General features: G+C 34.8%; 2 protein-coding genes across 2 annotated transcripts in view; one reads left to right on the forward strand and one right to left on the reverse strand.

Annotated features, from left to right (window-relative positions):
* Positions 1-1,768: 1,768 nt before the first annotated feature.
* Positions 1,769-6,501, reverse strand: LOC139959427 (M-phase phosphoprotein 6-like). The gene is made up of 5 exons (XM_071957037.1): positions 6,344-6,501; positions 4,742-4,854; positions 4,154-4,244; positions 3,435-3,529; positions 1,769-2,676 (listed from the first exon to the last, which is right to left on the reverse strand). Exons 1-5 carry the CDS (start codon positions 6,374-6,376, stop codon positions 2,556-2,558), a joined length of 453 nt encoding a protein of 150 aa, XP_071813138.1. The 5' UTR covers positions 6,377-6,501; the 3' UTR covers positions 1,769-2,555.
* Positions 6,502-7,012: 511 nt separating this feature from the next.
* LOC139959404 (kinesin-like protein KIF15) overlaps positions 7,013-15,797 on the forward strand; it is a 32,923-nt gene continuing 24,138 nt past the window's right edge. Inside the window, exons 1-14 of the mRNA XM_071956976.1 lie at positions 7,013-7,144; positions 7,820-7,850; positions 9,776-9,953; positions 10,742-10,818; positions 11,162-11,199; positions 11,419-11,519; positions 11,672-11,851; positions 12,232-12,333; positions 12,716-12,949; positions 13,541-13,599; positions 14,024-14,087; positions 14,703-14,841; positions 15,147-15,253; positions 15,395-15,541. Of these exons, the coding sequence (XP_071813077.1) occupies positions 7,132-7,144; positions 7,820-7,850; positions 9,776-9,953; positions 10,742-10,818; positions 11,162-11,199; positions 11,419-11,519; positions 11,672-11,851; positions 12,232-12,333; positions 12,716-12,949; positions 13,541-13,599; positions 14,024-14,087; positions 14,703-14,841; positions 15,147-15,253; positions 15,395-15,541 (1,470 nt within the window). The 5' untranslated portion in view covers positions 7,013-7,131. The remainder of the gene's footprint in view (positions 7,145-7,819; positions 7,851-9,775; positions 9,954-10,741; positions 10,819-11,161; positions 11,200-11,418; positions 11,520-11,671; positions 11,852-12,231; positions 12,334-12,715; positions 12,950-13,540; positions 13,600-14,023; positions 14,088-14,702; positions 14,842-15,146; positions 15,254-15,394; positions 15,542-15,797) is intronic.

The following is a 15,797-nucleotide window of genomic DNA, read 5'->3' on the forward strand; positions in this document are numbered from 1 at the left end:
GTGTTGTCAAATAAATGAAATTCAGCTGTTGTCTCCTTCCATGATCCATGTCAGCTTCAGCAATCGTGAGCCTTTATTTCAAAGAACACTTTATAATGAAATTCAAAAGTAACTTGTATGGAGTGTTTTGGTGTTTGAATTGATGTTACACGCAAGAGCAATTCCCACGTCCATCAGTAATGGACCTTTTTAATCTCTGGTACATTATTTTATGAAAGCTCTATGATCGTAGCCTCATAGGAGGCTCAAGGAAGCTATAGGAAATTACTCCCTCAGGATATGTATCATGTAATAATTGTCCTTGTTTCATTATCCAATATTTATGATAGAACTTTCAAATAGAAGCAATTGAAGGGAACTCTATTCAAAGGACATGACATGTCTTTGTTAATGACTTTACAGAGGTTTGTTGAATAAACAAGCTGAGTTGATCACCCTGGTGACTTGCTGATTCAGATGATGACTCAATCATTCAATAATTGATAGCGAGTACGTTCGTATCAGAACCAGCAAAGCAAGAGACATTTGTTTTTAATTAAACAAAGAACCGAAGAAGAGTGAATTTGTTGTGCCTTGGAATAAACACTTTGCTCCATATTTAATTTAAACTGTACAGAGCATCTGCAGTATCTCAAAACATATTTTCCAGCTAATTTAAATTTCTGCTACTAGAGGCTCGGTATCATGTGTTTTAAAACAAAACTCGGAGATGTTGGTACACATCAGTCATTTTCCTCTTTTACTCTCTATGTATTACTGTGAAAAATCATGCCAAAAGTGTTATTTTCATTCAGATGTAGATGGTACATTGGTTTAATTTAAACAGTTTCACCAATCCATGCACAAACCATGGAAACCTGCATGGCATGATCCATTAATGGTGTTAAGAATTAACTTCAAAGCTATTTTGCTACCTGTGGATGGGAAGCAGTTCCTATCTTATGGATATCTGCCAGTGACATCATGATAATTGCTGTCACTACTTTAAGAGGAACGCAGTCGCTGAAAATATCTCAGCTGGGACATTTCCCTCTTCAGAAAGTACTTTGTAAACATTTCTGCATTGTGCAATATAAAGTTAGGAGTGAAAAATTATGAAAAATTCTTGCTTAAATGGGACACAGAGGAAAGCAGACACCCAATGAAAGACACATAATCAATATATAATACACTAGACTTTTCAGGTTAGAAAATGACACTGTATTCCTAATGTTTTAATCACATTATGTCTTAACATCCATGATGAAATCAATTATAGCGTACACTAACGAATGTTTGGTTTGAAAAGTGTTGTTTCTATGCAGCCTTCCTGTAGAGATTAAAACTAACTGAAACTTACATTTCTTTCACATTAGAATTCTTTCAATTATCGAGAAACATGTTAAGTAGTCAAGATGATTTAATTAAAATAAGAATGGTATTGTTGATGAAAAGATATTTTGGAACTCAAAGTTTTATGAATGTATATTAACATCTCTTATATTTTGAATGCTTTTATGCTACTAGATTATTTAACTCTATATATTTCATAATTGATGTGCATTAAACCAAGTCCAAGAGTTCCATTGATCATTGTCTTTATTTAAAGCAAAGTGCCATTACTTACATGTGATAACAGAAAATGTAAAACCATCTTTTTGTCATCTTTTTTATATTTTTTATTTCTTATAAATTAGTTACAAAGACTCGAGTAGCATCCGTTCATCTCTTTACACTTCTGATGTGTTAATTTCAAGATACCACTACACACTAGTTATGTTACATCAAGGCTGAATAATACATCTATTAAAGAGCTTTGAGAATGAGAGAAGCGAAACTTGCATCTACGAACATCGATCTTCAAAACAGTGAGGGCCTTAAGCCTGTCATCACCTAAAACACTACCAGAGCTCTGTAACAAAATGACACAGATAAAATTACTACTTTACTTGAAACAAATTGTAACAGTGGATCTCCCATGCATCTGGCTGCTTTTCAATTCAAATCTGTTTGCGCTCTGTGTCACAATTTCCGTGTTCTCCTTATAGCAGTTAGCTCTTGTCCTATCCCTTACTATTAAATTTCAAATATGCTAAATGAGTTGGTATGGTTGTATTTACTTCAAAACATGCTCAAAACTAAGACAACCATCTAGATATAATACACAAAAGGTAACCTGCACTACCCCCAAACATGCTAGAGAAAATAAGTCCGCCATTTTCAAAAAGTACTCCTCTTACACTGCAATGCATACAACAGCATGATATCTCATTGCGATACTCAAATGTCTAATTAGACCTCCTCTTCCTTAATATCAGGGGTTATAATGTCTTGCATTTGAAGCATTGTTCTGCAAACTTTTCACATGTTTCGATAGCAACAATGATGACCTTTCAAGGCTGAATATGCTTCTATCATTAGGTGAGCTCTGCTCACCTCCAGACAATATTCTCCTACAGCCACTCAAATGCCTCTGAATTCATTTATACTCTTCTCCGTCCAGTCTCAGGGATCTCCTCTCATCTTGTCCAATCCTCCCAAAACTGCTTCACGTTGATGAATACCGGTCCTATTTTTCAGTCATCATCAGACGGTTTCATGAATTTCATCTTCTTAATGTCACTCTCTTCCATTGTACCAGTCCTGTTTCTCTTCTTGGTAAACTTCTTTCCGATGGTTCCAATCAGAGACGAATACCTGTCAAAAAGCAAGTAAGATATTTCTCACTTTAGCTGTTGTTACTTGAAGGAAGAGCTAATTGGTTATGAAACAGCAGATTGTTGATTTCTTTCAGAGCTTATGGGTCAACCCAACCATGGACTCATTGTAAACAGATGACATTTCAAACTTGATAATAAGACTATTAAATTGCAACATTTCAAAACCAGAGGGACTAAAATCACACCATCGACCTTTCTTTGTTTCATACACAAATCAAATTTGACATGCAAGTTGCACTTACTCATTTTTTTACTACAGTAATTATTGCAAAGTCATACAAGTTTTCTAGCCCAACAGGTAGAATAAACAGATCTTATCCTAATCCTTTGTTTTTGATAGTACCAACATTGAGTCAAAAACTTTAAATCAACAACATTTGCTATATATATAACAGTATCCAGTTATTTATTTATTGTTTTGAAAACTGGATTCATCTGGCAAACCTTGAACTGACTGGCTAGAGGTACAAAGTATACATTTTGATGCAAATTTGGAAAAAACTTGCAATATATTGAGTTTGTCTTTGTGTGGAAAAAAAACATGTAAAACTGGTGAATTACAGCAAATTTCACTTTGGTCATCGTAAGAGAAAGATAAGAAGCATCAATGAGTATTGGAGTAATTTCTTACATATTGTATTTACTATATGCATCAAAAGGACACTTATCAATGTCAGGAATTCTTTGATTCACAGAAGACGATGTTGAAAAATAAAATATGTAAATTCTGTTTACCTGGCTGCCATCTCCTCATCTGAAACAGCAATTTCCTTTTCCCTTGCATCGCTTTCCTCAGCCTGCACTTTAGCTTTCTCATTTGCCATCAGTTTCTGGAAACAAACATGAAGAAACACAGACTCAAACAGAGTACAAAGAGCATCAATAAATTAATAGATATTATATCAAAAATAGAAATAATTATAAAAAGCTAAATACAAAACATTTGAATAACAACTTGTTTGGAAGTCTACATAGATTAAAAAAAAAGCACAAACATGTTTGGCTGTGTTCTGATGACAGTCTAAAGAAAAACCCTTGACGACAAATAATGACTGTTTAATTTCTATAACAGCAATAGATGCTATTAGGGATCTTTCCAATTAATTTACATGTTTAGTTTAGGAATTGCAAAATCATATTAAGTCCCACCATATTGTATATCCTAACTGTGGCAAGTGAATAGGATATTAACCATATGTAATATTTCTTGATGGGGTAAGTACACAGATTGCTATGAAATGGTCATTGTCCAAGGTCATTGACAGGAAGTGATATTGCGTTTTACTTTCTTATTTACATCAATTTCAAAAGATCGTTGGACTTTATTTGTGTATCTTGAATAACACAACAAGCTATGAAGCTATACCATACATTATTATTTATAAAATTATACCGTACACTTTTTTTGATTATCAATGTTTTCAAACATATAAGAAGGGATAAAATATCAGTACCTCAATGACTGGATTCATTCCTTTGAATGAGAACCTCCCAAATTGTAGATTCTCAAAAGGTACAAAGCTGTCTTCCACTTCAAATTTGCTCCTGAAATAGAAACAAAAGCAAGATATTAATATGAAACATTTCACCCTTTTCTTCTGGATCAAGATTCGATAAATTGTCATTAAATACTTGAGCAAACCCTACATACAAACCCAAACCCTACCTTGAGCAAACCCTACTTTGTGAAATATTCATCTTTATCTGATCAGAGCCTGTCCTATTTTATATAACAATGAGTTTTCTTACCAAAATTTGGCTGAATTCAAGAGATGAATTTAGCCAATGAGTAGTTGGAGGTAAAATTATTAAATATGCCACGTTAACTAGAGATCAAACTTTATGGCAAAAATATAAAAAATACCAGATTTAACTAACCTCTTCAATCCATGCAAACTCTCATAATTCTGAGTAACAACTTATGGCTTGAGGTATGTACATGTGAGTAGCTATGACAGCTCTCAGTTCAATGTTGCATATATGACACACACATTCCATCAACAGGCTTAAATTTAAATTAGTTAGGACTACTGCAAACATACTCTTTGACATCCAGATCTGGCAAGTCTAACACCCAGTGATCCTCGTCCACCTTTGACATCAGTGCTTTTTCTTCTTCAGCTGCATTTGCTTGACCATACCTCCTTTGCATGAACTATTCACAATAAAAGGAGGGGAAAAAAATCACTTTTGAATAGTTAACTGATAAATTTTACCTATCTTTTCTTCAATGTTCATACAGCAACAAAGGAAAAAACTTTTTATTTACTGTCCCAGAAAAAAACTCCAAATTTGTATAATGGCCCTGAATAATTTTACCTTCTGGCTTTTTGTTTGTAGCAACAGCTTGAATATAAGCAGGAATAGCTTAAAACTATAATAACATAAATGTTACCCAGATTGTTCAATAATTTCATAGTATTTTCATATGGAAAACTCCTCCTTCTACTTAGTGATTAATAATGAGACTTCCAGACACCTTAACTATTTGAGCATTTTGGCTTAATCTTGTACAAAATAGCTATTTCTAGATGAAATGTTCAAAACATGGGCATTTGACCATCAACCTACAGTAGAAACACAGATCCATCAAAAAATTCCCCTCTCCATTTTAACATATATCAAAGTCAACATCATTTTCATGTCTTTAAATACTAATTTACAGGAAAATAGTTGGTGACATGGAAACTGAGTACACGTGCAATGATCAATTCAGGCTGAGATAATCAACCACTGTCAGTGAGAAGTGAAAATCTTTCAGTCAAATGGAAGACTTTGCAAATTATATTGTAATTAATCTAATAATCCCTGTGAAGGCTTTGTTTATCAAGATATAATGCTGGTGCATTTTCATCATCAATGCATTCATATGAAAGTAGAAAGTGTGGTACATCATTAGGGTACTAATTACAAAATATATCAATGAAGATAATTTTAGTACAGGAATTATCGAGGTATTTTATTACAAATAATGTGAATGAAGAATTACTGTAAAGATAAGACCATTCAGGGGCGTATACATGATTTTTTGATAGGGGAGGAGGGGGAGTGGGAATGCAGGTGCTGGAGGACACCAGCCATTCAGGGGAATGTTGTGCGCCACAGCCCCTCCTCCTTGAATCCCACAATGACACTGCAGAAGTTAACGTTAGATGTATGTTAAGTGAGAGAGGGTTGTGGTCAAGTGGTTAAGGCAGTGGACTTGCGATCTAAGGCTTGCAAGGTTCGAGTCCCTGACCTGATTATTACATTGTGTCCCAGGGGACATGATGTAGATGTGGTGTATTGTTGTGCCCCAGGAGGGATTGTTTGAATTGTGCACACTTTGCTGTGTGGGTGTGACAAGCTACCAATGACCAATGGATAAGTTCTAAAGTTGTGTGAGGGGGCCTTCGCCTAAAAAAAAGCTGTAAACCTTCAACTTTAACTTTTAAACTTGAGAGTAATCAATTTGAAGAATTCATTTGGCACAGTGAGTATACCACGCCATGTTAATGCCATAACGACTCATGCCAGGCTGGATATGAAGCAGTTCCACGATGTCTGATCGATTTAAACTGGAAGGATGAGCCTAACAGATACTCTGTCACAAACGTAGGAACTATTTTGGGCTAAATGTCAAGAAAATATTGCAATGGAATTACCTTCATCTGCTTAACATTCTTAGAGAGCTGCATTTTCGTTGACGAAGCAATACGTACGAACGAAACTTGACTGGAGTTGCGCAACGTTATGCTAAACCGATAGGTGGAAAGTAAGTATGAAAATACCTCTTCTTTATAGGGGAAGTAATGACCATACCCCTGATACCGTTCGCAATTTTTATTTGGACCAGGTAACTCAGCCGCCCCCCCCCCCTTGAGGATTTTTTTTAATGTTTTATGATATCGCTAGTATTTTCAAAAGAGAAAATGCTAAGATGCAACTAACAAGGCATGGGAAGTGCCATTTCCAGCGATCTGGGAGGCATATATTGACTATCGTACTTCAGAAACCAGTTTGAAGTCCATTAGTCTTACTTACTAAGACACTTTCCCCCATAAATTATATTCGACCGTCATCTCCACTGGCCACGTGACTTTCGAGATTTTAAGTTAATACGATGGAAAGATAAAGGGTCACATGTCAATTTGGGTATGAAGATTTCTGTCACTCATTTAGCCCAAGTGAAATCTCTGCCACAGCCAAAGAACTATAAAGGCCCCTTCTCTATTTCTATGGCCAGAGTGTAAATGTTGGCGTTCCAAACAAAAGACAAATTCAGTGCAAGTTAAAGAGATGGCGCTACTCTTCTTTGTTTTATTCGTATTTAGTTTGGCAAATATCGTAATATCGACAGGGCGCCTTTATTTGAAACATAAATTTAACTGGTTTGGGAACGCGTTAAAATAATAGCTGCCAATGAATCACTGTTGCATCCAACGTTTTTATAATGAGTAAATCAGGTATGCCTTTATTTTCTTTAATTTGTTTATGTCCAGAAATTCGAAAAGACGATATAACTTTCCCCTAAAACAATAAATCCAAGCTAAACATACGTTATGGTCTCACCTCCAATTATATCGTTAGCCTAGGCTACTGTATCATGTCTAGGTTTATATGTGTAGTTGTATAGTAACCTAGGCTATTTAGTATAACCTGGGCTAGTTAAGTTGTGCCTTAGCCTACCTAACTTTAGCTTACTTAAAGTAACTGAGTAAATCTAGCCTAACTTAAGTACAGTACTGATGGCTCTTGCCTAAAGTTTCCTTAGCATTTACTGTAAATATTGTATGGTGAGAATGAGGAGTGATTCCTTTGCTATTGTGGGGACTCAAAATGTATGATAGGCCTAGCTTAGGCCTATAGCCTTTAACTTAGGTAAATTCACGATAGCAGTAAGGGCTTAACCAAATGTTAAGGAATGATGAACATTTCCTAAATTTGCCTAGGTCAAGACCTGAGTTACATGTCCTCACCTACACTTACCATTGACCACATGTTTGTGCTATTGTCTGCTTAAATATCATACTGTAGGCAATGTGACTTAATTTTGTCGTTGTAGGATTGTGCTGACTGTGAATGATGATAGTGGGCTAAATTCTATTATTTGCACAAATGTTTGTCTTTTGTTATCCCAGATTCTCTCAGAAGCAACGAGCCAGATACAAAGTGAGTGTTAACAATCATGATGTCACAATTTTTTCAACTGTTCAAATAATGTTTGGCTTTAACATAATTAGCCAATATAGGACAGTGATATGATGGTCTTTATGATAAAGGTTGTCAACAAGGATGTTAATTTCTCTTCTTGCAAGGAAACCAGTTCTTTATATTGTAACTTTATTTTATTATTAAAATAACTTCATCCTTTTTCATTCTCTGATGCTTTTTGCTATATAACAGCTTTTGAATGTTTTCAAATAAAAGTTAAATGTCAATTGACACAGGTATGTTATTTTGTTCGGTTGTATTGAGAGCACAGCCAATTGCTATTGAAAGGTGGTAACATGCAGATGCCAAATCATTCGAACAGGATGCCATTGAACCTTACAGGTCAGGATATTCTTGTAGAAAGAAAATACACCATTTGTGTAGAGAGAGAGATATAGACAAGAAGGATACCAGGCCTTGACTGGGTGATTTGCATCTACAGTATAGTGCATCCGTGAAAACTACAAAAATATATAAATTCTCAATTAACGTACAAAAATATATCAACATTCACGTAATGAATCAATAAATCGCAAGCAGTACAAAATATATCACATAAAGACAAGAAAATATTATGCAAACCTCAAAAGACGCAATTCAGATATTGTCTACAATTACACTTTTACATTTAAAACTCCATTAACCATAATAGTTAAACCTACCTCATTGGTATCGCTTAATCCTCATGCATATTACACTGAGAATACAAGGTAACACTATCACATGTACAGGCTGGCATATACTGAACAAGATAAATAGTTGAGGCGATGCTATTATCTGTCAAGCCACTGAAGCTACGCAGAAAATATTATGCAAACCTCAAAAGACGCAATTCAGATATTGTCTACAATTACACTTTTACATTTAAAACTCCATTAACCATAATAGTTAAACGTACCTCATTGGTATCGCTTAATCCTCATGCATATTACACTGAGAATACAAGGTAACACTATCACATGTACAGGCTGGCATATACTGAACAAGATAAATAGTTGAGGCGATGCTATTATTGGTCAAGCCACTGACGCTATGCAGATCAAGAATGCAAATGAGCCTTTGATACTCAAATATACCATGCAACCGAATGATGACGTAACAGAAGGCATGACCTTACCTACTGAATATTCAATATAGATAACACACTTTCTAATAGGGCAAGAAGAAACTATGTATACACTCTCTTACAGTACACTACTCTTACTCTTACATGTAAGTAGCCAAATAGTTAAATTGTTTTTCCTGGGAAAATTCACAAGATATGTACATGTATTTAATGTTCCCAATTTTTTTTTAAAAACTAATGCTACCTTGTGTTGTGAAATGAAATTTTAAGACATTTTGTAATGTACACACATGTGTGGCAACGAAATGAACCTGGAGCACTTTTATGTGATATCTGCATTATATGTAGGCTTAATATTTCAGGTATATTGTTTGCAAGTATTTCCTCATATTATAGGTCTGATTATAAATGTTATATTAAGTCAAATATTGTTAATGGTTATATTACCGTGGATGTTGTTAAGTCATATTACATCAGGTATATGTCACTGTACATATCCTAGGTAAGGTCATTATCAAATCATAATCAAATATACCTTGTACATACAAGAATATAACATTACATATAAATTGACAATTGTATAATAATTGTTATTATATAACTAAAACAGTACTGGATGTATAAACTAAAACTTAAAAAATGGGGGACGTTCTGTATCAGGGTATAATTTAATCGTGATATAGCATCACAATACACTCCTTAAAATCAGGCCCAGGCTGCATAAGTTGATACCTTCTTTTTGGACATGTTAGAAAATCTGCAGAAATGTATTTTATATTGCCATTGTATGTTTTTGTTTTTGTTTTTTGTCTATCAGTTCTGATGGAGACTCCATAAAGGTTTTCCTTAGAGTCAGACCTCCGGATGACTCTGAAGGGTTGGTTAATTATGGCCAATGTCTTGATGTTCAGAAGCCCGATACTGTCATTCTACGGATAAAGGCAGAGAAGAAGGTCTTTACGTTTGATCATGTTGCCGATCCTGACACCACTCAGGTATACTGTGTGTTACTGCTCATTGTGTGATGGCTATATTGAAGTAATAATAACATCATCTGATATTGTCAAATAATCTGATACATGTATGCAAAGTTTGTTGTGAATTAAAGTCTAAAATTTCCGATTTTATGGAGCAATAAAGTTTACTTACTTACTTACTTAAATTCATTAAAAGCAAAAAAAATTGCTTTCTAGTAGCAGGAGGAAAGATATGCAATGAATGAATGTATGCATCACTGCAGTTGACATGAAACAGTTTGCAAAGATCTTAAATGTTTGTGAAATGGTTAAAGAGACAAATTAAGATCTAGTTCTTGCTGGCTTTTTGTTTGTTTTGTTTTATGCTGGTTGACTCCCTGCATCACTGCCTATGACTTTTTATTTCTTTTAGTTTTGCATGCAAGTTACAGTAAAGAGAGATTGTAAAAGGAAATATCTACCAATTGATCAGTATTAAACATACATTATGTAGAATAAAATATTGCAGTCTTGAAGCCTTATTGCCATTATATTACTCTGCAAGACCAGTGTAAACTGAAACTATTTATATGCATTTATTGTTGTACTGTACTTGTTTATCTTAGGAATGATCTTTTCAACGCAAGATGTTTTGATGTTTGGAAAGTTCAGAATACATCCCATTTCACATGTTAAATCATTCAGTGTTGTATTTTTGCTTTTATTTCATTATACCTGTAGTGTATTTATGCGAGCTTTAAATTTTATAGTTTCAGAATGTTTTCTTCCTTGAAATGTAAATTAATATAACTTTGCCTATTCCGTAGGAAGAAGTATTTACAGCTGTTGGCAAGAAAACAATAGAAAGTTGTGTCAAAGGTTACAATGGAACAATATTTGCATAGTAAGTTGAAATACTTCTCTGGTATATTTCTTTTTTTGTTTGTTTTGTTTGCTTTTGTTTTAATATTTCATATTCTTTATTTCTCTGTTAAACAGAAATTATAAATGATACCTCATTGTCTGAGGTGCTTGTGAAGTTGTTAAGTTTGAAGTGTCTTCTCAGTTTATAGAGCACTCTGATGAACTCTAGAGCTGAATTAGTCCTGGGAAATTAAACATCTTTCTGGTATTCTGTTATGAGATTTTGATAATAAGGATAAGATCTACTCAATAAAATCTGCCGAATTAATTGTATTGAGTATTTCTAGCCACTTTCACATTTTTCATATTTTACTTTTTCTCAGTGGCCAGACAGGATCAGGGAAAACATTCACTATGCTCGGTAAGTTTGAGATCTTTCCATAATCATGAAATTTAACAATATCGAACAAGGAATGGAAAAAAACAACTCATAATTGAAACTGTTAGTGGTATGAGATCATTTTGTACACACAGTCTCATGCTTTAAAGCAGGTTTAAGCTGGCTTTAACTTTTTGCGTTGAAAGTATTTATGTTATGTATAAAATTTCATGGATTTCTTTTTTTTTGTGGACGTTACAGGACCATCCGAAAAGGGAGATAACTTTCATCATGAGCTCCGTGGGGTCATTCCAAGGAGCTTTGAATATCTTTTTAGCTTGGTCAACCGAGAAAGGGAGAAGGTAAGAGCTGACTCAATAAATTAATATCCACATCATCAAGCAAATGATACAAGGGATATCAATCAGAATATTTCATGTCATATTTTGTGTGTGTCAAACATTAGTATATCAAGAATGTGTCTACAGTTTATTTCTTTTATTCAACTTCACAGCAAGGTGACAAGTTTGAGTTCCTCTGTCGTTGTTCATTTCTTGAGATATACAACGAACAGATCTTTGACCTTCTGGATCCTGCCTCGGCCGGTCTCAACCTCAGAGAGAATATGAAGAAAGGAGTCTTTGTTGATGGAATCATAGAACAGACTGTGAATAGCCCCCATGAGGCATATAATGTAAGAAGGAGAACTCAGGTTTTATAATGCTGAAATTGCCCATGGGCGATAATTCACAGAACTATGCCTTGCTGAAAGATATTATGTGTTGAATCTACTGGAGAAGAGCATTGGAAAAATCTCTGAACAAAATATTTCAAGAGAAAAGGATCTAGTTTACACAATAAGACCTAACACATAGAGAATAATTTTCAAGCATAACCAATGATGGCTGTATATGCCTTCTTTTGTTTCTCTAGAATGTGGTCATTTCATCCCTTAGATTGTTAATAAAACCTGAAACAATGAGTTGTAAGCCAAGCATTTATTTCTTTGTTCTATCAGTTTGGTGCAATGTATTAATTATTTATATTTTGTTGATAACTTGATTTATTCCTCAGGTCTTATCAGCTGGCTGGCTGAACAGGAGAGTTGCAGCAACATCAATGAACAGGGAGAGCTCTAGGAGTCATGCAGTCTTTACTGTTTCCATAGAAACTAAGGTAAAAATGAGTTTTATGTTTCACTAACACCATCATCCGGGTTGATAGATTTCAAGCATATCTGATGAAATGTCAGTTGACATATTCTTTTAATCTTAACTTAATGGAGATGCAATGAAGTACTTACAACCGCTACACTTGTAGTCTTCATATCAAAGTGTTTGGCCATTGAGGACTAAATTCTCTTTTTCCTGAGCTGAATGATTCCTCAATAAGATTACAAAATTGGCTAAGGTAAGGGCCATGGATCACCTCCTCCTAATGTTGACATTTAACCTTACAGAATAGCACATCTTCATGTGTCACTTTGTGACCTTCAACACTTTCCATCCTATTCATATCGGAACCTGATTCTTAATTTCATGACATGTTTGTTTTTTAGGAAAAGAAGGCTGGAGTGGCTAATGTCAAAGTCAGTCAGCTTCATCTGGTGGACTTGGCTGGTTCCGAGAGGCAGAAGGACACTAAAACTGATGGCATCAGGCTAAAGGAAGCCGGCAGCATCAATAAATCACTCTCCACGTTGGGCAACGTGATCATGGCGTTAGTCGACATAGCCCACGGAAAGAAACGATTTGTTCCTTACAGGAACTCAAAGTTGAGTTTCCTTCTCAGGGTGAGTTTTTGCAGGCAAAAAAGCTACCTGAAAATTTGGGCACAGTTTTTGTGATATTTTGAAACATATCTTTTAAGTTTTCTGTGAATTTTATTACTTGTTTAAGTTGAACTAGGAAAAGTCCTAAAATGTTCAGAAATTTTGTTATTTATTTCTTTCTTGATTATTAGAAATGTAATGTTGTTCAGTTGCTTACATAGGAATAACTGTGGAGAAACTCTGAAATGTTTGTCCTGCAATACACAATAGATTTAAGTTAATGCACAGGACAGACTTATTTAGACTCCTGCAAGGAGGGAATGCCTGAAAATGATTTATCAAGTTCTACCAAACACACAAGCTTTGCTGATTCAATTTTCTTGTGTTCCTAACTGAATGCATAATTCATTCTTGCTTCAAGTTGCTTGCCACTAATTATCAGGTATTTCGGTCACATAAGTTTAGCAGTTTGAGTGGACCTAAGTTTTTGAAGATTATTCTGTAATCAGGAAATGCAGAAAGTGATTCTCCTCACATGAACATAGCTTGATTTTATACAGAGATCTGTTGGATATTAGTGTGTGTAAATACACTTTTGGTTTCTTTCCTCAGGATTCCTTGGGTGGAAATTCCAAAACCTTCATCATTGCCAATGTCCATCCAGGTGCCAAGTGAGTAATTTTGTCCTATTGCTTTTATCTCTGTTTGAAAAAGGTAATGTTCAGACGAGTTTTCCAGCTGAAGAGTTTGGTAGATTAATTAATTTAGTCGCAAATTTCTTTTATCGACTTAAAATCTGCATTTCCAGATTGTGCGAATGTCTCAGAGAAGGAAATATAGAAGTTATGAATTTATAGAGCTGCATGATGTGTTCATTCAAGTACAAAGAAAACTACTATATATATTCTTTTGGATACTTTTGTTTTTGAGATGTTTGCTGCTGAAGACTTTGGTTCAAATTACCTCTTTATCTTCTTACCAAGAAGATGAGTAACAAACAAGTAAACCAGTGGATAATAAAACAGTTTACAACAAGATTAAAGCTATCTAAAACTTAAAAAAAAATCACTAAAAGGGCTGTTTTAATTCACGCAGATGTTTTGGCGAGACGCTTTCAACGCTAAACTTTGCCAGGAGAGCTAAGATGATCAAGAACAAGGTTGGTGTTTTTTTACTTTTACTTTTAAGTTTGGAAGAGACGTAAAGCTCTCTGCAGGCTTTATATGGCCAGATAAAACTTATTTGCATATCTGGATTGACTCTATATCTAGTTATATCTGGCTTGATATGGCCAGATAAAACTTTATCTGCATATCTGGATTGACTGTATATCCAGTTATATCTGGCTTTATATGGCCAGATAAAACTTGATCTGCCAATCTGGATTGACTCTATATCCAGTTATATCTGGCTTTATATGGCCAGATAAAGGCTTCATATGGCCAGATTATACCAGATATAAAGCCAGATCTGGGATTTCGGTAAGGATTGAAAGGGAGGCTGGTAGTAGTCTGTTACTAACAATATAAATGTGAGCAGTTTCTCTGAAATTGATCTATAAACATATCTAAAATGCTGAATAGTCTCTCTAAGATTTTTTCAACATTTCAGATATTTGTAACTTTAGTTCTAAGTACCAATTATTGGATAAGCAGTAACATCTAACCGGATGGTACTTTGTTTATCCTCAAGATATGAGAATTGAGCACAACTTGTAAAAGAGGTTGTTCAGTCTGTTCCGATCACTTTGGTGTCACTCCCGATTTACCTTTAGGCCGTTGTGAATGAAGATGCCCAAGGTAACGTTAGCCACTTGCAAGCCGAGATCCGACGACTGAAGGAGGAGCTCTGTCAGTTTCAAACTGGAACGATACCTCACCCCCTCGGACCAGCCGCAGGCGACGATAAAAGCAGTAAGTGTAATTGCGACCATCTTTATCATTATTTCATGAATAACTTTCATCAAGTTTCCCTTTAATCTAATGTAATTATGAAAATAGTTTAATATTTACTGCTGTTGATGTTTATCTTTGCTTTCTACACTCAAGTTGTAATGCTGAGATATTTTATGTGCCGACTATATGTAATGGGATGAAAACTGATTAATTAAAATGCAATAGATATCTTGAATGATGGAGAAGCACCAAAAGACATTGCATGCGGAAGATATTGTCTGCTGTCGAATATTCCAAACACCTTCTCGTTTGCCTTTCTTTAGATGAAGCAACGGTTGGTAGTCAGAACGTTGGGGTGTCATCGTCAGAGCTCAGGAAGTGGAAGAAAAACTTTTATAATGCGATGAAACTGAGAGAAGAATCAGTGAAGGTATCTTCCCTATAAATTTTGAATATTTTTGATCTTGATTTAAATATTTCTTAGTTGTCTCACAAGAGAGTATTTCTTTGTCACAATTCTTTTATTCATAACGAATATTAAATTGATCTTTTTTGGTTTTGGTTTTCGTAGGATTTAACTGACAGGGTTTCTCAGTTGGAGACTCTCTGCAGGAAGAAAGACAAATTCATTCAGTCCTCTAAGATGTTAACCAGGTTCAGGGAGAACACAATCGCTCAGCTTCAGAAAACTGGACAGATGTCACCGACAGAGAAAGAGGTATCTTTAATCTGAATAATTGTAATCTTCTTTCGAGTAATACTCTGTATATTTGATAACGTAGTAAAGATAGAAAAGAAGTCGGCAGCAAACAGATTTACTTTCACTACCAAATTGTAGACCTAATAATATAGAAATGGTAAACCTAACCGTAGCCTATCGTGTGATGTGAAGTTCCTAAGTTTGAATATATTGGCATTTAGTAAGCTCGGTTTTCAGAGAGAATACAAAGCCTACACTTTGCAACCCAACTAGG

This window comes from Apostichopus japonicus, chromosome 3, assembly GCF_037975245.1.
Source record: "Apostichopus japonicus isolate 1M-3 chromosome 3, ASM3797524v1, whole genome shotgun sequence".
NCBI classification, from domain to species: domain Eukaryota; kingdom Metazoa; phylum Echinodermata; class Holothuroidea; order Aspidochirotida; family Stichopodidae; genus Apostichopus; species Apostichopus japonicus.

Bases quoted from the DNA above. Each gene is read 5' to 3' on its own strand.
- LOC139959427 (XM_071957037.1), bottom strand. From the start codon at position 6,376: ATGCAGCTCTCTAAGAATGTTAAGCAGATGAAG. The intron at 4,855-6,343 runs GTAATTCCATTG...TATTGTGAATAG, and splicing joins AGAATGTTAAGCAGATGAAG to TTCATGCAAAGGAGGTATGG. The intron at 3,530-4,153 runs GTACTGATATTT...GTTTGTTTCCAG, and splicing joins GAATGAATCCAGTCATTGAG to AAACTGATGGCAAATGAGAA.